The sequence below is a fragment of the Neomonachus schauinslandi genome, chromosome 10 (assembly GCF_002201575.2).
Source record: "Neomonachus schauinslandi chromosome 10, ASM220157v2, whole genome shotgun sequence".
Lineage (NCBI taxonomy): Eukaryota > Metazoa > Chordata > Mammalia > Carnivora > Phocidae > Neomonachus > Neomonachus schauinslandi.
Genome location: NC_058412.1, coordinates 32105771 through 32129488, shown reverse-complemented (window position 1 = coordinate 32129488; position 23718 = coordinate 32105771). Strand labels below are relative to the sequence as shown.

General features: G+C 40.3%; 1 protein-coding gene across 7 annotated transcripts in view; it reads left to right on the top strand.

Moving 5' to 3' along the window:
• SLC8A1 (solute carrier family 8 member A1) overlaps positions 1–11505 on the top strand; it is a 314201-nt gene extending 302696 nt beyond the window's left edge. For 6 of the 7 annotated variants that reach the window (XM_044919009.1, XM_044919012.1, XM_044919010.1 and 3 more), the window contains one exon: positions 8319–8701. In XM_044919009.1, coding sequence (XP_044774944.1) covers positions 8319–8695 — 377 coding nt within the window. In that variant the 3' untranslated portion in view covers positions 8696–8701. Of the gene's footprint in view, positions 1–8318 lie in introns of all 7 variants that reach the window. The other variant, XM_044919007.1, reaches the window with a different exon arrangement.
• Positions 11506–23718: the final 12213 nt, after the last annotated feature.

The following is a 23718-nucleotide window of genomic DNA, read 5'->3' as shown; positions in this document are numbered from 1 at the left end:
TAATACTGTGTATAGTCAGAGGTGAACATGATGAAGTTTCTGGATATGTTCTTTGAACCTTTGTCCATTTTCAAATTTCAGATATATTATTTAGTCCTTGTTAATACCCATGCTCTTGTGCTCTGGGGCACCTGGGTGGCTCAGTCTGTTGAGGATCCGACTCTTGGTTTCATTTCAGATCATGATCTCAAGGTCATAAGATTGAGCCCTGTGTCTAGCTCTGTGCTCGGCACAGAGTCTACTTAAGATTCTCTCTCTCCCTCTGCTCCTTCCCCTGCATGCTCACTCTCCCTAAAATAAATAAATCATAGAAAATAAACCACCATGGACCTGTGATTAAGAACACAAACTCTAGCTAGGATCACATTCATTTGGTCTCAATCCAAGTTTCGCTTCCTACTGGCTATATAACTTTGGACAAATTTCTTATACTCAGGGATTCAGTTTTCTCATCATATGAAGATAATAGAAGTTCCTACCTCATATGGTTGTTTTGTAGATTAAATGAGAAGCCGTATGTAGAGCTGCGTGTAGGAGCCCCATAAATGGTAACTATTATTGCCTTCTCACCACCATTATTTCTGGACATCAAAGAGACACACATTCTCCCCAAATCCTACATAAGATCTATGAAGCTTAAATCACCTAGCTGAAGGAAACCATAATGAAAGATTTTAATATCATTAACATTCCCTTTGTTATCACCAGAACAAAGAATTCTGAAATATAACTACATTTGCTGTGCACCTACTAATTTCCGGATACCATGCTAAGCTGTTTTGCAGTACTTTTGATCATCTTCATGGCTATATAAATGGGGACTTTTACTTTCCCTATTTTACTGATATCAGAGGCTTAAAGAGAGGTTATCCCAAGGCCACAGTGCCAGCGCATGGCAAATGGGACTAGGACCAGGTCTTACTCCATAGCTTAGGCTCCTTACTACTGTAACTAGAGACATTATGCAGTCTACAGGAACCAGGACCGGTATTCTTCAGTCATGACCATGGTTAACCACAGAGTAACATGGAACCAGGTGACCAAATGAGCTACTTACAGTAACCTCAGCTTGCTACATATCTCAATGCCAAGCAGAACCTCTGATTCACAGGAACTCACTGGGAACTGCGCAATATTATGGCCATCCTCAAGCTGCCTGTTCACCACTTGACCAGAGACAGGAGACTTTTCTCAAGTCAGTCAACCCTGTACCCCTTAGTTTTTCAGGCACACATTGGAACTTCCACCACAGTAATCTGCATGAACCTTTTAATTTGGGGAAGGAAACAAGCAGGACTCCCAAAGTGAAAGGACCCACCCTGCTCAACATACATAATCCAGTCCACTCCAGAACTATGTTAAACCAAGTCTCAAGAGACAACCAGGTCAGACCACCACTTCTTTGCTCCACACCCAGCTAGTTGGCTTGGGGCTTTTTTCAGGATCAAGAGTTGGGGTGGGGAGAGTGATGGAGCGATTGAATAGAATAAGCTCCATCTCAGACAGAGTTCTTTGAGAGACTCACATATTTTTATTGACCTCAAAGATTTAGAACCAGGGATTCTAGAAAATTTTAGAGCTGAGCAGGGAGCCCAATGCAGGGCTCAATTCCAGGACCCCTGGTTCACGACCCAAGCCAAAGGCAGATGCTTAACCAAATGAGGCACCCAGGCACCCCTAAAATCTACCAGGATTTCAAATACATAATAGGAAAATTAAGTCCCAGGGTACCCTTGCAAAGTGCAAACATTCACATTAACATATCAAAACAAAAAGTTATTCAATAACAACAACAAAAAAAATGGTATCAGGGCTATTCCATAGGTTATCTGGGCTAATCTGTAAGAGTTGCCATTGTCCTTACACAGATGAAGAAACAAAGGCTCTGAGTGGTTAGTGGATCTCAATCTAGTTGGGGGAGCTTTAAAAAATACTGGGGTGTCCAGGGATGCCTGGGTGGCTCGGTTCAGTTAAGTGTCTGACTCTTGATTTTGGCTCAGGTCATGATCTCAGGATTGTGGGATCGAGCCTCACGTCAAGCTCTGCACTGGGCGTGGAGCCTGCTGAGGATTCTCTCCCCCACTCTGCCCGCCCCCAATCCCTCCGTAAATAAATAAATGAATAAATAATTTTTAAAAACACTTGTGTTCAGACCAATGAAGCAGAAACTCTGGTGGGGCTAGAAAGCTGGTATTTTTCAGAAGTTGCCCTGCTGCTTGATTTGCAGTTGGGGATAAAAATGACTAGAAGCAGGTGTTCTGATCTGCCAACACGAGTCCTCTGGAGGTTTTTTACTTACCTCCGTTTTCTTCTTTTCTAAAAATAGGTCATGTCACCGTCTCTATTTCTTTCTCTCTTTCAGGAGCAGCTTTTATGGGCAGAAATCTCTTTTATGTGTTTTTCCCTTTTTCTGTTTTTACAACTCCTGACTGGTCATTAATCAATAAAACATTAGTAATACCTTGATCTCTTGAACTTCGCTTGGAAGTCAAATAAGGATTGTTTTGAGATGAACCAGCGGAGTGTGTGAGGCAGTGTGGTTTTCGTATTTACTTGGGTAAATGTCACAAGTAAAGACAAAACCTTGTTCAAAGTCCTTAGTGACAGAAGAATTAGTACATAAACTATTTCCATTTGAATTCTAAAAGAGCAAGAGAACAACATGTGTAGAGGAGAGGAGCGAGAGAGGAATAGGAGCACTGTTTCAGCAGAGATGCCTGCCTTTCAGTAAGATTAGGGCCTTAGAAACCAGAACATCTCCAATGTCATTTTATGACTTAGGTGACATGGAATTTTCAAAATAAAAAATTTCTTTGATTTTTAAGGATAATTTTATGCTCTACCACATTTTTAAATGCATAGGATCATAGAGTAAGTCTTTAAAGGATACAATAACTCCCTAAAAGTTTAGAATTAGCACATTAAGTCAGAATTCCTTACCACTTATTGATTCTCTTGGGATCTGGTGCTGTTGTATTATAAAAATAGCTGATAATACTGAACACTCGTTACCAGGCCCTCATCTGAGTGCTGTTCATGTTAACACATTTCTTTCAAAACCCTATGAAGTAGGTAAGCTTCTTACCTGGCAAATGACAGAGCCAGAATTCAACTAAAGTAAATTTCCCTCCTCCTCTGGCCTTTCGGAGCATCTATGCTAGAACGAGGTTTAAAGATAATAAGAGCATTAGGGCACCTGAGTGACTCAGTTGAGCGTGCAACACTTGGTTTGGTTTTGGCTCAGGTCATGATCTCATGGGTCCCGGGATGGAGCCCAGGGGCTCTGCACTCAGCAGGGAGTCTGCTTGAAGATTCTCTCCCTCTGCCCCTCCCCCACCCATGCGCTCTTTTGCGCTAAAACAAACCAACCTTAAAAAAATAGTAATAAGAGCATGGCATAACGTGAGAGTGGGAGGACATTACGGTTAAGCAGCCCCGGCCCCTCCACCAAGCCCACCCAAGTGGCCCCTCCCTATATCTGAGGGCATCACTGTTTCTAAGAGAAATTAGCTGCTTCCTCAGAACTGAAACATCTATCCCTTTCAGCAAGGCAGACTGGGCATTTGGAACAATAGCCATTTCCATGCCTTAGAGCCATGTTCTCAAACATTGGTGTCAAGGAGCATCACCTGATGCACTTGTTAAAATGAATATTCCTGTGTCCTTTCTTCATAGAGTCTGATTACGTGGGTTGAGGGTGGAGCCCCAGATCTTATAACTAGGCTCTCCCAGTATTCCCCATGCCAGGGGTGTGCAAACTTGACATTACACGCACTGTTTCCACTAGTCGTCACTGCCACCGTGTATACCACGGTTTTGCTCCTATAGGTGGATGGCTGGTCAAAGTGACTTCAAGTAAATAATTTTGCCAACATTTCTCTATTTGGAAAAAGTAAATGACTCTGTGCGGTATGGTTTAATCTCATAAATACTGTCACAATTTGATCAATGGCAATAACTTCTTCAGCTCTAGAGATCTTCCTAGGATCTTTGAAGATTTCATTTAGGCCGTTCTTTAAAAGGAGAAGATATTATCGTTAATCAAGTCTAATGAATAAGGGTGCCCGCGTACCAACTCCTACAAAAAAAGAGAAACACCGAAATCATACATGTGAATTTAGCATTTTGATGTGTTCTGTGTACCACCCAAACAATAAACGTAGGGACAGTCTTAGAGATATTCTAGTCTAAAGCTTTTATTTTAGATGAAGAAACTAGAACCTAGAAAAAGTGAAGTGTCTTGCCCAAGAACACACAGAAGAGCTAACACTGTCTCCTTAATGAAGCTGTGTATCCCCTGGTCTGTCTTTATATTGTCAGGAATTCACAGGTGGCTGGGCAGGAGCAGGCGAGATCCCAATTAAAATCACTGTCAGTGTCAGTTCCTGAGCACAGACTGCCTGAGAGTTGAATAGCTGCCCCCCCAAATATGCAGAGTCAAGAATAAATCATCTGAGATGAAACCCTTGCTCTAGATCATAAACCCTATGTGTGACCTGTAGGAATATAATAAGTATCCTTCTCACAGAGGAGACACTTAAGTCTGTATGTAGCTGTAAAGTTTGAGAAATTCAAGTAAAAAATAATTTCTGGAGGAAAGGGGAGTGTACTGACCTCTTGTGCTCATTGACCAGATGACGTGGCCAAGGTTACACACAATAAACTCAAGATAGGTCTGCAGAGAACAGTGATGTCCTGACTCTGTGACGTATGGTTTAGCTCCAGCCACACTGTCTCCCAGCCGAATATTCCCTGTTACTGATTTATGGTCATAGGTACCGGGAGGCAGAACCAAAAGTCTAAGACTGTATGGCTAATTCAAAATTTATTAGAATTCAAGATGAGAGTTAAAAGCAAAAATTCCTACTAGAAATCTGATCTAAGGTGTATATATATATATAATATGTACATATTATATATATAAATGTATATATAATTATCAACATGTCTTAGTTTGTGCCAATCACATGGGAAATCTGATTTGTACAGATTTGTTTAATGGGCAAGTTCTGCATATGATTACAACCCCTCTGAGACCACAGTGGTCATTACTGCTTGGATTTTACTTTGGGGAATGGCATATAAGTGGCTTTTGCCTTGTTCAACCGTAAGCAGGTTATGGGCTTAGTGTTCAGGGTAAGGCTTGGCAGCGCCTGACATATGGTGCGTGACATGTTGCTCTTTGCATGAAGCGGCAGAGCAGTGATAGAAGGTAATTTGGGGAGATTCCATCATACTTTATCTGAAAAACAGAGTTGTCTCTGATGGAGCCAAGGTTAATGGTTTGGATTTGCATGTGTCTCTATAATTTTTGCGTAGCTTGTGAATTAAAACAGACAAAAGGCCTGATGTAGAACCCAGGTAAATAAAACCTACCAGACTCCAGAAGGCCCCAAATAGGTTTCATTTATGTGACAAGCTAGTTACTTTGGCCACTAATTTTGTAGGGAAGCCAGAGAAAGGCATTTGAAAACAGGAGCCTGTTATGACAAGAATTCCTTCAATATTCACAACGGGCTATGGGGAAAATGAGGCAGGGAGACACCCCTGCAGACCCAGGTGTGCCCTGCGTTTCAGGCAAAAGGACCGGTCTGGGTGTTCAGGGTCCCCGGGCCCAGGAATTTTTGATGTTATGCCTCATTCCCTTCTGGCACAGTGGCAGAAACCTCCAGAAAGTCGAGGGGTTGAGCGGAGACTGGGCACCCAGGAAGTCCAGTGTGCCCTGTAGCACCTGCCAGGGGAGGTAAGCAGGTGTGGCCCAGTGCCAGGCCACCTGCCCCTGCAAGCATGGGCAGGGGACATCCCCGTCCCGACGGCCCAGCCTAACCCGGCCATCTGTTCACCACCAGCAGGTGCCGGCTGCCATGTCAGCGCAGAACAGCATCTCAGGTGTTCCTCAGCAGCAGCTGAGCTGGGAGCTGCCTTCTCCCGCCTTCCACTCTTCTCCTTTACTTTCCTTGCTCAGCTGCCTTGAAAAAGAAAACCAGAACGACTTCATTTTTTTTTTTTTTTTTTGAGGCTGCTGCTGCGGCTCCTGATAACTCTTCATAACGAAGTGCAAGGGACCATTAAGATTGGTCTCGCTTGGGCTTTGACTCACCAGCCTCCAAAACAGTCCTCACTGGGCTGCAGTGTGTGATCTGAACACACAGAGCCACGCACGTCCCGGCGGGTGGCTGAGCAGACTGCCGACCCCTTCTGCAGTCTTTGCTCCGAGACAGGAAAGAGCACCCTGCAAGAACCTGTGTTGGAGTTTCCAAGTGGGAGGAACAGGGCAATCTGAACCGAGGAAGGGAAAACTTTCATCTTCTGGGAGCTGCAGTGTGGTGCGGACGGAGAATGGGCTACAAAAGTGAATCAGTTTGGCTTAAAATTACCCTTCTTCTACTGACCTGTCCCAGAGGTGCTCCCAAATCATAAAAGGGGAACAGCAGCCTCTTTAAAGCTGAGAAGGGGGTTGAATGGGAACACACGTATACTATGTGTAGGACAGTGCCTGGTACAGAGGAAGCAGTGTTTGCCTTAGTTTAATTATAGAACAGTAAGTAAAACCTGCTTTTCCATTGCAAAGGTCAGGATTAATGAGATGGGGCCCTCCATGTTGACTGACTTCCTTTCAAAAAACGGGGGGCGGGGGTGGATACTGCTTCTGCAGTAACCTCTGAGCAGCCTAAATAACTTACTTACCAGAGTAAAGCACAAAAATCTACAAACTGATATAAGCTCACATGCCTTATGTATCATCCCCATTGGGGATTTACCGAAGGTCAGTGGTGGCAACAGAATAGCAACAGAGGGGAGAAAAGTAGTCCCGATGGCCCACAAGCCCGTGCGTGCTCAGAGCATCCCAAGAACCTCCAGAGGACCAGAGCAGATGGCACAACGATACCTTGCTGTAATATCATCCCTGCCATTCCTGGCTCTGCAAATGTGAGTTCGATTTGACAGTTATTCACATCTTCCATAAACCTTCTGTGCAAGGGATTCTGCCAAGGTAGCTGAGAGGACTTTGACATTATTAACGAGACAATTATATAGAAAAGAAACGGAATATCTTGCAAGCTCTATCTACGTGCTTAATAAAGGGAGCCATATCAGATCCTGCCTCAACTTTTAGTAAACTGATCTAGCCTGCTTTACATTGTCTTTGCAAAGCAACAAAAAAGAGCTACTCTTACTTTGTACCAAGAAAGATAAACAGTTCACATATAGTATTTCGGGTTAACAGCACCCTGAAGTGGGTGTCACTATCCCCTTTTCACAGATTAAAAAATTGGAGGCTCGGAGAAATTAAGTAATCTGCCCAGGATCACACATTCCATTGTGAAGGCAGGATTTGAAACCTTCTGGCTCAAACATGCTCCAAATCCCTATGCTCTCCTCATCAAGAAACTTCTTATCCTACTCCTTGCATGGGCCATGATTTTCCTACCTTCAGAAAAAGATGTACTCGGGATTATTGGTGAACAAAGCTTTGAGGATGGCCATTGGTATGCATGGCCTAGTGAAAGGTAAGATGGCACAGTGATAAAGCATTTGTAGTGAAGGCAGGAGACCCAAGCGCCAGCCCTAAAATGGCTTCTTCCTTGTTGTGTGATGTTGCACCCATTACTTATTGTCCCAAGGCCAATGTCATCACCTACAAAGTGCCCTCGCCTTATAGAATTGTCACAATCCATGCAATAATATAGGTGAGTCAGCTTTCCTATCCCTAAGGCTCTAGGCAAACGCCAGCTATTACTATGGTTCAATTAGCTTCAGTTCCACCGCTGATTTGCTCTTGAATTTTTGGAAAGATCTCCTGATGCCTCAACCTTTCTCATCTGTGAACTAGAGCTGATGATACAGAACCTTTTAGTAATACCCTCCAGCAGCCATTCACAAACTTTGGCGACCTACCATCTTTTGGGAGGTTGTTAAAACTGGATTCCTGGGCCCTGGTGATCCTGCTCCATCGCAGCTGGATGGAGACTTGTGCTGTTCACTCCTATGATTCTGATGTCGATGGGCCATGATCACTCTGAAAAATACTGCCCTGCAAGAGCAATATGACAAAGAACTGTGGTACTTGTGGGTGAAGAACTTGACCAAGATCATCTGGTCAGTAACACAGCCAACACCAAACCTTTGATTTCTGAGGGCTCGACCCTGTCATCCTGACCACAGGACCGGGACTTCAGAGAACAGCAAAACCCTCTCCTGGCCACTGGGTTTCCACGGGGGGATTGGATCCTAGAGGACGTGGCTGAACCTTCCAGCACACCACGGGCCTCTTTAAAATACCGAGTGTCACCGCCTTTTTTCTTTTTCCTCCACAGACACATTTGCAAGCAAAGTGGCAGCCACGCAGGACCAGTATGCAGATGCGTCCATAGGGAACGTCACCGGCAGCAACGCGGTGAACGTCTTCCTGGGGATCGGCGTAGCCTGGTCCATCGCGGCCATCTACCATGCAGCCAATGGGGAACAGTTCAAAGTGTCCCCTGGCACGCTAGCTTTCTCTGTCACTCTCTTCACCATTTTTGCTTTCATCAATGTGGGGGTGCTGCTGTATCGGAGGAGGCCGGAAATCGGAGGTGAGCTGGGTGGGCCCCGGACTGCCAAGCTCCTCACGTCCTGCCTCTTTGTGCTCCTATGGCTCTTGTACATTTTCTTCTCCTCCCTGGAGGCCTACTGCCACATAAAAGGCTTCTAAAGGAACAATCAGATATAGTAAATTTATATATATATATATACGTATATATATACATAAAATATTATGTATAATGAACAGAGGAAACTGACATTTGTCATGTTCACTTACCTGCTGATGGAATCCAGCTTCAAGAGCAGACTGTGCTAGGGCTGAAGTGAGAAACCATCACCTCCCACTCCCAGGGGCATCGTCACATTGAACAAAGGCGTGGAGGCAGGGGCATCTGTGCAGCTCAGCCTAGAAGGACTGTGTTCCCTCCAGGTTCATAAATCGTTAAGTCTTTGATTTTGTTTTCTGTTTCTGCTTGGTTTGGGTGGAGGCTGGGAGGTGGCCGATGTTTGACTTTTGTGTTCTGTCGTTTTGTTGGGAGGGTCAAAGTTTTTGTTTCTCTTGTGGGAGGTGATGACCAATCTAAATGCAAATGGGTTTTTGGTAAAAATTTAAATCATTACAATTACTCTCTCCAAACACTTTGAAAAATTATTTTGGGTTAAGAAAGGATATGGGCATGGAAAAGCAGCATGTCTTCACTAGGTCACTAAATTTCATGCTTATCTCTGGAACATGAGCAGAGGTAAAGCTGCCTCTGAGAAGAAGCGTGGGAGCTCGAATGCAGCCAGGAAGAGTGATGGTTCTAGATACAGTCGGATATTTAAAGATACGATGCCTGGCACTCTTGTTCAACAGGTACAGGAATAATGTGCCTCGATTCCCAAGAACATGCAAAATCATTTATTTCTTATCTCTTTAGCTCTGGACTGTGATTAGCAAGGCCCTTATTCTGGTTTTCCAGCCTGGCTAACCGCCCCCCACCCAGGCCCCCATCCCAAACCTCCTCCTCCTGCCCACCACCTCTCATGCAAACAGGAATAACCCCACTCAAAAAGCGTATCATCCTTTTCCATTTGCATCACTGTGTCCCAGTCCCATGTTTGCTGTTGCCTGGGATCATTTGTCGGTTTTATTTTCAAAAGCATCCATGGCTTGCACAGTCCTGTTCCAGGCATGACTGAACATTAGCTCCTTCTTCATGTGCCTGTTTGGGAATGTTGTTGTGATACCTGTTACACAGTGCATGGATGAAAAACAAAATAAGCGTATCTGTATATAGTAGAGTATAGCGCATACTGTTCTCCCATTCAGCAATGTTGACTGGACATTGAAGACATAAGTGAGTTTGTGAGTTTCCTTTTCACCTGAGTCGTAACTTTCGTGTTGTTATTGAGTTTGATTTTACTAGGGATAAAAGGAGAAAATGGCTTATTGTTCATGGACCTGCACATTCATTTCTAAGAAGCAATAACAGTTCACTGGGAAGTTAAAGCTATTGAGAGGACAGCAGGCAAACTACCAAGTATCTTCATGGAAAATTAGCCATGCGGAATACACCAGAGGCCTCTAAACAGTCACCTGTTGATTCTGGAAGGCCAAGAAGAGAGGTATAGAGCAGTGGCTGGATTCTATGTGCCCGGGCTTTGAGAGCCTCCATTTCCATGACACCCCTGCCCCTAAAGTATTTATTTCACTTCTGCTCTGTCTGGCACAGATGGTAGATAGTGGTTTGTTCATTTTATTTTTTTATGTAAAAGGCTATTTTGAGCCCTGTTTCTTTCATCGCCCAGACTCCTCTGATTGTATCTGCAGTTCCTGAGTAGGAAAGGAGCCAGGGAGACCAATGGGCCTTTACAAGTGCATCTTCTGTACTTATGACTAAGGAATAAGCAACTAAATGAGATTAGTGCCTCCCAGGAGGATTGCGCTGGGAGGTTTTTCACCCTGGAAAAGGAATGGCTCTTTCTATCTCAAAATACCAAAGAGCAAGGATAAACCCAACATTCCAAAGTAGTGAATCCAATAATGAGGAAAAATGGAAAGACGTTGGTCCCGTCTCAGAGACTTCTCTATCTATAAAGAATCCCAGGCCAGAGACACCACTGGCCCTTTGTATTGATTCAAAGATACTTAAGAGATAAAAGCTGTTCAGAGTTATTTCCTCTTTTTCTACTCAGTAATCATGATCATTCATCATTTAATAAACACTTGGTGACTGAATAATTAAATGCTGGTTACTACTCAATATGCCAGGTACTGTGCTACTCTTGGGGCCTAAACCATGAACAAGATAGCCCAGATCCCTGCCCTCAGGGGGCTCACAGCTAATGTGATTGCTATTTCCATGGGTAAAAGTTAGCACAGCCATATGGAAACAGTTTTATCTTGCAAGGAAAAACACAATTACAAAACTCTTAACATAAACATGTTGAAAATGTACCAATATAGTTGTCCAAATATCTAAGATTTTAACCAAGAGGTAAAGCACAGGTTAGGGGAAGCATCCTATGTATCCTTGGCTGATCTTGCAGATATATACACCTCCCCATTGTAAGCCAAGAAAGGCAATCATGTTGGTGATCCAGATGACTGAAAAGGTCCAATTAACCCCAGCTTTTATCTTTGTTGGTCAACAGTACTTTTCTACACCCCACAGTCTACAGTTCCTCATATCTCCAGGAGACTCACCCCAGCAGGCCATGGCCCAACACTGTGGGTCTAAGTCTTTTGGGGGCACATTCTAACCCATTTTTTTTTTTTAAGATTTACTAAATGGAAAGCTAGCCTAGAAAACACCAAGTAAATATAGTCCAAGGATGTAGGTTGTTTAAACATTAGATTTTGCACTCAATTTTAGCCATATTTGGAACGTCGATAATCCCATAGCAAATTTTTACAGAGGACTTTCAGAAATTCTTACCATTGAATTTTAATTTCAAAGCTTTTTGGTTTGTTTGCTTTTTCAAGTTTCATGTTATAGGGAAAATATGATTCTGATTGTTCAGAGTTGCTAATAATTGTAGTTGTGTAAAATTACTTCATTTTATTTTGTGTGTATTGTGCACAGCTTTAGGGGGGAAGTGCACGAATTGTGCCGTTCCTTATAAATGGTACACATTATTGACACAGACAAATAAAGTTTCTAATTGTTTCTGATTTAATCACTAGTGATACAGCATAATCTGTATGGAATGTTTCCTCTCATTGTCATTGACTTCATTTTTGTTTTCATGTTTTGAAGAAATAAAGACCAAAAAGGTATTATTGTGCAGTTGGTATCCTCATCCAAAAGAAAGAAAGAAATAGATACCCAGTATTCAGACTCTTGCAAATGTCAATCCTTTGGTCATACAAGGTTTCCTTTTTAATGTCCCAAGAGAGCAGAGTGTGAGAATATGTGTCTATCTGATGGTACAGAGATAAATGTTGGATGTTTCTCCATTTCACTAATTGTTTTTTTTTTTTTTTACATCTTTTAGTACCACTTTATCCTTTCTGCATCCAAGAACATGAACCTATAAACAGTTACACATCAGACCACTTTTTAGCAGAATATTACAGCAAATAAATCAAGCCCAATGAAATTGATCAGAAGTAACTAGTTGTTTCCTAAGGGATACTTAGTATCATATACTATATTCCTCTTGATTCCCAAAAGAACTTCCTGTAATAATTTCTGATTAATTACCTGTTATTGACTTTATGATATAGTCAATAGTATAGGAAGAGGCGACACCAGAAATCAGCATTTGTGAAAAAACAAAAAAAAGTGACCTCTCGTTTGTGTACTTATTTGCAAGTCTATATTAATATCAGTGGATTCAGTTCTTATAATAGAATCTGTCCACTGTGTACATGTAAATGATAATTTATTCATCTGATCATCTTTTTAAAATTTGCTTTGAATTCATTATGTCTATATATGATTATGTGTGGCACACTTTCACATATGAAGGAAATAAGGTATAATTTAAATATTTTCTTGGATCAACAATTAATGTCTCCTAGTTACCAATCTTTGGTTTAACACAAAATGAGCAGCCAACATTTATTTCTTTAAATACCAAAGACAGTAATTCAATGACCAGAGTAGTCTTCACTGTTTAACTACCCTTCAACAAAATGTCATGGCTCAATGATTCGCAACCTCTTATAAGCTAATTTTAGTTCAAAGATAATGAATGATTCAAGCCCACCACCAGTGAAGATTTCAGAGAGCTTTGCTTTCTATACAGAATAAAAGCAACAAGTAAAACTGTTTTTCAAAGAAAAAAAAAATATGCTCTTTTAAACCACCCTGCAGGTATTCTGATAGGTGGATCCCATTCACAATGACAATCCCTAACACAGCGTCTTTCCCCCAGTGGTCTCACAGGTAACAGAAGCACTTTGCCTTTTCCACACAGGGCTAGATTCCTTGTTGATTCCCCAGCCCAGGATCCCTGATCCTAATCTGTCAAAATAGAGATTGACTGGTTTGTTCTACACATATCTGCAATTAGAAAAACAATAAATTTCCTCCGGTAGATGATGAAGCCTTCCATTCTCTAACAGTGACAAAACATCACCTTCTCAAGAATGTAAATCAGCCCCTTTAAGACTTCTTTTAAAAAGTGTTTCATGGTTCAAGATGTAGAGTGTCTCTTTTGATTCTGGTTTTCTGTCTCTGATCTTGGGCAGTTGCATTCAGAGCAAGTATAGTTTCGTAACTTCAAGAACATTTGGCCGTTCCATGACTGACAATGCACAACCTTAAATCTCTCCCAAATTTACAAGTGGCACTCACAGCTTTTGTTATAATAATCAATTCCCTCAGCAAAAGCATTGTAGCTGTTGGTAAAATGTAGCATTTTAACTGATAAACGAGTGAATTATGTAGAAGAGCTTCACACAATCATATTTTTCTTACAGAGAAAGAAAGATGCTGTTATGAGTGCATTTATTAGCTTTCATTCAGATCTACCTACAGATTTTTGTTAATGGACTGTATTTCTGCTCTTCAATATTACATTTCAATCACTTCTAGCTATGTTGTCTTCCACCCAACACATTGTAAGTGTTCGGTGGTCCAGATGGTATTCCACCTACAAGGACATAGGGAGGGGAAACAATTGCACTAGTTAGGTATTTCATTGTTGGAGCTTAATCAGGCCATGGTTAATCACCTCCCAAGGCAGAGAATGTCCTACAGAAAGAACAACCACTGAGAGCTAGGTCTCCCAAGGGAGAGCACACTTCAGCTTTCCAGCCCACAAGAACTAGTGAGTAGCTTCCTATGACTTCTCCCCCTGCCTGCCAAGATGTCCAAAAAGATGTCCTCAGAGGCTCTACCAATTTTCACTTTCGTCAAAGTTCCTCTGATTTAATCTAAGGGACCTTTAAATAAACACTCATTCTATATATTACTATTTTGATGTATTTGTAGGAAAGAACATTACTTCATAACTTCAAAAGGCAACAGGACTTTGTAGTTCAAACCACAACTCATATCTTTACAAGGAAGACTTGCTTGCCCAGAATCACCCTATCTGTAATCAGTGAAGTACTTGACCTACTCACATTCTTTAGAATCATGCTGTCCTAACTTTATCAAAGATCTGGAGAGGGATTCACTTTGAAATAAGCAATCTTAGTCTTTCTTTTCCCTAATTCCAAACATTTGTATTTCTTCCATGCTTATTCCCATCCTATTCATCACCCTTAGTAATGCTCACTGTTACCTCTCAGCAATGGAGAGAGGCTCATGATAAAGTGCCCTGGGCATGTTTTTCTGAAAGTGAACTTATCATAGGAAGAAACAAATATAATGGCATTCTACTTGGAAAACAATCATTTGGTATGTATCTCTACATGTTTGTTTAGGAGAGATTATACCCTATACCTACCCACTACAGCAGTATTGATTTTCCTTTCTGGATCACATTTTTCATGCTTCAGTGCCTTCTACCTATTTTATCCTATTGATAGATGTAGGTATGGATCAGGATTAAGGAGCCCGCCCTAACACACACAGACACACACTCACACTCAACTCCTATGAAAGTTTCTACAAAGAAGTATGTAAACACAGAAAAACATAATGTATAGCTTCCATGCCTCCAAAAAATATGAGTGGGTCAAATGTTTATCTGTGGGTATTATATTCCTGATATGCAAATGATAGTAAAATTTCACAATAAGCAAACACACCAAAAGAGAAATTAGCTAACTTCAATTTACCGACTCGATTTTGACAGTTAATGAACAGCCCAGCCCTCCCTAATTTGTTGACTGCAAAGACAGATCTACCTAGCCAAATCCAAGAATGTACTCGGGGTGATAGGGAACCTAATACACTAGCAGCCCTCTATATTGGAAATTGTTTATTCACCGAGGAGGATCTGGCCCAGAGACTTCCAAAGACCTCTCTCTACATTCCCAAGTTGAAATAACCCACTCTAAATTCACAGAACTTTTTATTAGACCCCTTGAACCCACATGGTAGGACAAGAGATAAATTCTCTAGGGAGAGCTTTCTTAAAAATGTGATTCTGTTTGTTATGGCCCTATTTTCTCATGTGAAGATCCTATTCTTTCCAATTGGAAGGAACGATTCTAATAACCAAATATAAAACTGCTTTTCAAAATGTTTCACTTAAAAAATTAACTTTATAAATACTTAAGATAAAAGTTATATGACCTAGCCAGTTCAGAGAAAAATAATTTTCTCTATACGTACATTTCTCTACCTTCTTACACTTAACATTAAACTTTGAAAAATGCTCCAAAGAAGAAATCTTGAAAGATTTTACATTCTAATAATGTTCGTGTAAGTGAATAATATGGCTAAATAATGTTTTAGGTGACAATTATCTATGTTTTGACAGAACACACTTAAAAATGAGAGAATTTAGCACAAATGTGTGAGGTAATATTTCATCACAGATTACTCTTGTCTAAAATATTTGAAAATCATTAACCCTAAGGAAGATAAATTTCCAGTTTCCAAAAACAGTAGTACAATTTCAGCTTGTGATCTGTTTTTATATGAAAATCAAAGCTGGGCATACATAACTTTTGACTTTGGCAACCCCCCCCCCCAAAAAAAGTATGCTTTTGGCCCTTTTCCATATTATTGAGTTATTTTGTGGAATACACTGGATCTATACAGGTGTCTCATAAAAATGCCTTCAATGATTTCCCTTTTTTTTTTTAGGCCAAGAAGTTTCTAAATTTTAGAACTTGACAATTTAATTTATAAAAGGCTGACTCCATTTTGATGTTATTAACATTTCAGAATTTTAATATTTTAAATAATCATCAGATGGGATATTGAGCTTGAGTCTAACCCAAATAAACAATAAAGCCCAAAAAAGACCTACCAGTAGTTAAAAGGCTTCTTAAACACTGGCCTTTTCATGCAAAGCAAATAGAAGGGCTGTTTTTGACCTTTTTTTTCTACCAGAGGTTACCATTTCAACGAGTATAAAAACAAAAAGTATTTGAAATGGTAGTTTGAAGATTTTTTTAATAAGAATTAGACACAGCTTCAGCATTAAATCTCCTCTAGCCCATCTTTTCCTAGGGCACAGAGATACATACATAAATACAAAAACAGACAATGTATGTCAAATAACTTGAACTACATTTTTGGATGTCTAAGATTACCCTAAAAGGTCATGTCAGGTTAAGTATTCCTTTTAACACATGTCTTTTATAAAGGAAAAAAGGGAGAGAAATACAGAAGGAAACACATTCCTGATTTTCTTTTTTGTGAAAGATGCGAATTCAAAGTTGTTTGAAAACTGCCTAGAATGTTAATTATATGGATCCTTCTAAAAACATAAGTAGATCTTTCAAAGAAAAAAAATTCATTTTTCTTCCCTTCATTTAGCAAGCATTTCTGATAGAAAGTCTTTAGGATCAATTAGGGCACCCCCCTGACTTTTCCAATCACCCTCTGTTATTTGGAGGGTGTTGAAAACCGCTCTTGAAAAAAATTATGCTCGTCTAGGTCAAATCCTGGGGGACTAAAAGGCTGAGATTTTGTCTTTTCCCTGGCAACATAGCACTGAGCAGGCAGGCTCCCATACATCACTTGACATTTTCGAGAAATGTGTTTTGGCACAACAGGAACAAAGGAATGAGACTCCTACCCACTTCTGCCATAAAATCCTAATCATTTACCACCACAGATCCTCCACTAGCTATAATTTACCTTAGATATTTTCACTGAAGCAACCCTCAACTTTCACATACACTGGTTGTGTGGTGCCTAGCATTTTCCCTCCAAGATCTTATTAATAGGCAAACTAACCCTTTCAACTAAGGAGTAATGAAATTTCTCCAAGGGGTCCAGTCAGGGTGAGGAGTGAGTAGAGAGAGGGGTAGTAATATTGATGTCAGGTCACTGGAGCCTATTTAACCAACTGCTTCATTACATATTGGACCTCGTTTGGGACTCTGACTGTTAGAAATACTGGAAGGACTTTATCTTATTGCTATTTCAAGAAAATTTTTGTGGTATTGGATCTAAGTAAAGGATAACATCATGCAAAAACAAAGTCCTTTATTAGCTCTGTTATTGTTACATCTTCTAAGAAAATATTATCTTTGAAGTTGCAATCTAAAGTTCTTAAGAACAACAAGGATTGTGCTGCCATTAGTAATCCCTTTGGAAATTTGACACTTCAAGTCTTCTTTGAGACAGATGATACTGTGGTAATGTATGCATGTGGCTTAAAATATCCTTGATAGTCTCAGGTTGTCCTCACAGATCTGCATAGATTTGCTTTTTAAAAAATGAGTCTCTTTCTCATCAAAATGGATTGGGAAGTTCTCCAACCACTGGTTTCATTTTGTTGAAAAAAGGAGTCTAGCACCCAAAGAAGCTGTGAACAGTAGGGTTGCATCCACAACCCTTCCTCTGTACCCCTTTGCATATTCCTGACTCTTAATCCCTGTGGCACAGCTTTCAGAAACAACTGTAGGTGATGGGAAAGCCAAAAGAAAAGGGTTGTGCTCACTTTCAAAATGGACTAAATCTGCTTATCACCTTGAAACTTTTGCTTAAATTTTGAAACTTTAAACACCAAGAGGAATGCTTTTAAATGCCAATTCTGAAGTCAAGATCACATTTTTTGCAAAGCCATAAGGAAAATGTATGTTAATTATCGAGACATGGGATTTAGTAACATCAGTGCCCAACCCTTGGTCTCCCTGCATCCCATTCATACAGTATTTAGAGGCAAACAAGCAGTTGGGAAGGGGAGAGAAATCACTATCAATGTCCTAAGTCATATCACACTTCAGTTACTAGATGGGGTCAGGAACTAGACAAAATAGATGGGACCAATACTAGTTCTCGAGTCTGACCACCACCCTTGCTCACCCCCATTATGGATATGGTCTGTGAACATTAGAACAATGCCAGAGTATTCTTTTCACTTCATGTGAATATTACCTACAGCGATTCCTCTCTGCTCTGAGCCAGGCTGTTTTGTTTGATGCAAATCTTTCCAGAGTCGTGCAGCTCAATCAGATACTTGTTGCCTGGCTGGAGAATGAACTGGTCTTTTCAAACTGGTTGCCATGGACCCAATTTTCAAAAACACTAAGAAAGCAGCATAGCCAAGTGGATTGGACCTAGCAAGGAGTCTAAACTTAAAGGAGTGCAATCTTGTATTTTTTCTTCCTGGCCAGTACTCTAACCCTCCAACTCTAGAGCTCGTTTCATTAGTAAGATGAAAATAATAGTTTTGTTGCTATTTAGGAATCATACCTCTTTAGAACTTGAGAGAAACCAGAACTGGTTTGGGTCCCTTTAAAACAGACAAGATATTTAATAACATTCGAAGATAATGAAAAAGGTTCGGCACAGGCTTCTGGGTTAAAGGGGAGGGCAGAGCTTCTGACAGGCTCTCTTGATGTTTTGTTCTTCCTTGTAAGTTTTTATCTGTCATGGTTCCCAGTGGAGTATTTCCCCACACTTATTCTGTGGGAGGATACTAACATAGCTCTAGACTTTGCCTTTTATTTCCTAATTCTCCCAGGAGAAACAGCCTTTCCTTAGCTTCTAATACAAAGAAACAAGAAAGAAATGACAGCTGCCTCACTGGTTGACTCACAAGTTTTGTACAAAAGTGGAGACCATTCAGAGGATCTTTATAAAGTATTTGAGGAAACATTTCCAACTCCTAATCAAAAGTCAGAAATTGCTTTGACACTAGGATCTTAAATGTCACTTTATCTTCCTGCCTGGTCCTCACAGATCAATAAGGGTTGAGAGATGCAGAGTGTGTTTGGACGGTGCTAATCAATTAAAATTCAGATCTGGATACTGGGGCTAGATAAATATCAAATGGCAAATTATCTGAGGAAAAAAAAATCAGAAGTTAAACCAAAGAGGGCAGAAAATTAGTCAACTTAGCAACTATGTCTTCCAGAATTGTTGATTCACTTTATATCCAGTCAAAACTTAAAAAAAAAAAAAAATCTATAGAGTCAAGGCTGTGGAACAATTTTTAAATCAAATGTCAGAGTCTATTTTTTTCAATCCTACAATTCTACAAACCTCAAGCATTTATTGTGTGCAAAGTATTGTATTAGGCACCCTGAGAAGATATGAAGAATTCAAGACAAAGCAGTTTTAAGAAAATTAACACTAGGGGCGCCTGGGTGGCTCAGTCATTAAGCATCTGCCTTCGGCTCAGGTCATGGTCCCATGGTCCTGGGATCGAGCCCCGCATCGGGCTCCCTGCTCGGTGGAAAGTCTGCTTCTCCCTCTCCCACTCCCCCTGCTTGTGTTCCCTCTCTCACTGTCTCACTGTTTCTCTGTCAAAAAATAAATAAAATCTTTTTAAAAAGAAAGAAAGAAAATTAACACTAGTCCTGAATTCAGTTAAGAAGAGGCCATGTGGCACTCAAATTAACCTTCCATTTTGTTGGAGACATTTTATCAATTTCAGACTGCTTAATGGAGCCATTCTGAAGTCTTTCAAGAAGCTTTTCTTTAATAGAAATAGAAATACTAATTTTCTTAACTTCATAATCTTTCACCAATGAGATAAATGATTTCAGACTCAACTAACAGATCCTGAGTCTACAATGAGCCAAACTCTGTGTGAAGTTGACCTATGGTCTTTCACATTTCCAGTTGAAAAAAACTGATTACAAAGATCATTTGTCTCCCCATTCCTGAATTTTTTTCTATTGGGTGTTGATACTAAGACATCATTGGATTTTCTTTACTCTGCCTATTGCTCTTTTGACTTTGAGGCATCTGGCTATATTTCAGTCAGTTACAACTCCAGCTGTCATATTTTAACAGCCAACTAGAAGAGACTTCAGTCCCCACATCTGAATACACAAGGTTCTCTTCATTTCAAAATCAAATAGTCATCAGAGAAGAGACCCAAAGGCTCTCCTCTTTTGAAAATTAGTATTTGTTTCAGAGGGTTATGAATCTTCGGCTCTTTCTGAACTTGAATTCCCTCATCATTAAAGGAGGGACTTTACCTTTAGCTTGCTTTCCCAGAACACATCAAGCCCTACATAATCTGTGGTTCCCTGTTATCATCCACTGGGTATGGATGAAGGTGCTTTCCACTGTGAATCAGTTTCTCCTCATAATACTTGATTGCAAGTGTCAAGCCAATAAAACTACATTAAGTCTGATGGGAATTTAAAGGTTTATTTTGAAATAATTCTTGTGAGCTGCTAGAAAAAAATTTCCCTTCCCAAAGAGGGAGTGAAAAGTTTCTCCCTTTGGGGTAAACTTACAATAGAAAATTTAATGAGATTAGAATGGATTCCACATCAGTGACCTTTATAAGGCTGAATCCACTATCCTTCTAAATGTAAACTTTAAGTTCACACAATTTCCCATAATAATTCCACTTACTTTTCATTCTTTGTACTCAATGACAACCTTTTAGGAGAGAGACTGACAGCAGTTATTTTATACTAAAGTAAGTGAATACAAACAGGATATGTGTTGACCAGAGAGAAAGATATTAAAAGATTGTAAAGGAAGATGAAAAAGGAATTTTATTTGCTCCAAATTCAACTCTTTCTCAAGCCTCCCTTGTTACAGAGAAAATGACCACTCAAAAAGCTTTTACAAAGACTTAAATCCCACCCCTAGCAATCATCTGGTTTGCCCACAGCGCAACTGCCTCATTAGCAATCTGAAATTACACACAGTTGGAGAAAATATAGCAAGAGAATGTAGGCATTGCCATGGGGAAAAGAAAAAGCAACCATGGTGAACTCTGCTTATATAAACAAAAAAATGTTTTAGTGGAATAAACGTAAGCTTTCTCTTGAAGGAATCCCAGTTAGAATGTCATTAGAAATGGCAAAACCTTTTCAACATCATAACAGTCATATATTCCAGCTTTATTAGCACTGAGGCACGACGCCAAATTTGTCAGGGGGAAAGGTAAACAAACGTTCCCAGCACTGTAACAGATAAAGTGATCTCATGAACCTCCCTGTTGAGAGAAAAAAAATAGGTAATATTTTTCTGTAACTATATTAATGTCTATGACTTCCACCTAGGGAGAAAATGATTTTTTCCTTCTCATTACTAATCTTTATATAGAGCTGCTGTTCAGTTTCAGTAGGCATGGTATTTTTATATTTTGATATGTCCCTCACATTGACTTTGACCCCTATTTCACGTTTGATTAGGAGATCCTAAATTGGAAAGGTAAGATTTTCTGTCTTTTTTTAAACAAATCTGCACCATAAGCATTTTCTAAAGATGACTGCCTTAAGCCATCTAAGTGGCTCTGTCAATCAGTGGTAGGTGCTTAGTGTAAGGCAGAGAAGCTGTGAATAGATTGAGACTCCCTTATGCATAGGCACCTGCTCATTCAGACCCTCATGTCTCTTCCCCCTCAAGTCCTTGTACCAATCCGGTCTCTTGAACTGACCCAGCTCCACCTGTCAAACAAATGGCAGTCTCTACGTGGCGCTGACAGTTTGTTCAACTTAATTCCTCATCAACTGAATTTCTCTGACGTTCTTGCCCTCTCTTTACTCATGTAGGTAGGTCCTTACATTTGATATACTTTAAAAAAGATTTTACTAGAAAAAAAAACCAACAAAACTTTGTGCTCAGTGAAGAAGCTGTGAACAAACTTTACTATTATGTTAATCACCTTGAGGTAATAGGGAGAATATCACCTGTGTGGCAAGAGAGAACCTTAATGCTATTACTAAAATAATACCCTCTGCAGGGAAACTGTAAAGTCGCCTACAAAGCCTTTCAAAGGTGGCCTGGGTAGCTCAGTCAGTTGAGCATTCAACTCTTGATTTTGGCTCAGGTAATGATCTCAGGGTTGTGAGATCAAGCCCCATGTCATGCTCCGTGCTGGGGTGGAGCCTGCTTAAGATTCTTTCTCTCCCTCTGCCCCTTCTCAAAAAAAAAGCCTTTTAGAGACTCAAATTTAATGGTATGGAAAAATATTCCCTTCAGAGGGAGGTCATAGGTTAGAGCACATGTTTGATTCACATTTTACTTAAAGGTTTGCACTTAAACTGCTGAACCTCTCTTTCTCTAATATTAAATTAGCATCTATTGAATCTGTCCCTTACCTACATTATAAAAATGTCTTGTGGGGGGTGGGGGATCTAATACCAACCTTCACCTTCCACATGGAAAAGCTTTGTCCTGGGAGCACATTAAGGTGATTTGGGTAACTACAGTGTGTTTTAGAATAAGCTACTGCAGTGATTCTTAACATTTGGTCCCCAACAACGCAGTATCAGCAAAAACCTTGAAATTTGTTATTTATGTAAATTCTCTGGTCTTACCAGGGACCCCAGCCCAGACCTATGAATCAAATTCTAGAAGTGGGCCCAGCAATGTGGCCTCTGACAAGCCCTTAAGGATGATTCTGGTGCATATTCAAGTTTGAGAGCTACTGAACAGTGCTCTGAGAGGTCCAGGCAAGTTAATGTTGCCAATAAACTCTGCTTCCTCAGAGGAAAAAGCTTAAAAACTAAAATGGCAGGTTCCATGTGGGCCCAAAACATTCTGATATATGGACAGAAATGTTCACTGTTTGGACTTAAAGTATAATTTGGAGGCAAATTATTCCTTACAAATATTCTTTCCTGGCATAACTGAGTTTCAGGCAGGCTCTCCAGAGAGATTTCTAATCAACTTTTCTAGTTCTTTCAAAAAACCAACAACTAATCTGCTTTGTTTGACTGGCCCAGGGCCCCTAGAATGACCTTGGACACTTTTCTCTTGATTGATGAGCTCTGGACCATTTGCCTTAATGCTACACCACCATGTACCAGTACTAAGTTATACTTAATGACACATTCTACTGGTTTAAAGACTGGGTGTAAACTGATTAAGCTAAAATGACTACTGGTTATGAGTGAGTTTTGGTTTAGAAGATAGGTCCAAAGGTCAGTATGGCTTATCAAACCCGGAAACCACAGACAGTGTAGACACCATCCCAAGTCCCTCAGGAGCTCCTTTCTAGGCTCTGTCATTTGAACTGGTGCAGGAATGGAGTGGAGAGTCAGCAAGTGACTTCGTTTATAGTCAGGTCTTGCAAAGAGGTCTTGCAAAATAGAACTTAAGATTGTTATTGTGTGTGTACATGTGTGTATGTTTCCTAAAATCTCACCTGTAAAGATCACACGTATAGGTACTTAAAACATCCATATACATTTTGCCCCCCTTTTTGAGGGATCCAGAAAAGTAATTCAAAGTGTACAAAAGGCAGCCTAAAATGGAGGCTTAACAATGATATTCTGGAGAATTCTATAACTGTCACTCACTCCAGGCCTCCCTTCAAAGGAGTCAGTTTGTCAGATATTTTGGAATGACTGCTTTTTCAGGAATTACTGAAAAAGAATAACTGATACATCATAATGTGTTCTGCCTGCTTCTCTAAAAATATGTGCTTCTCTCCTGTTGCTGGTCAAAGTTTGAGCATTTGAGTGTCTGTGTTCTGTCTCCAAGAATATTTCCTCACTGGCTCTTTCCCCATTATCCTATTTCTCTTTCATACCTGATCACCAAATAGCTCCGGCTAAAGCAGTCCCTCCTTCCTCCATCTCCACAATTGTATAGTATCCATTTACATATTCTTTTACTAAAAGTTAAAGTCTAAGAGGATGCTTTCTAGAATAATCACCAATGTCAAGACGTTGGTAATGGGAAGCACACTTTGGGGGCGGGGGGG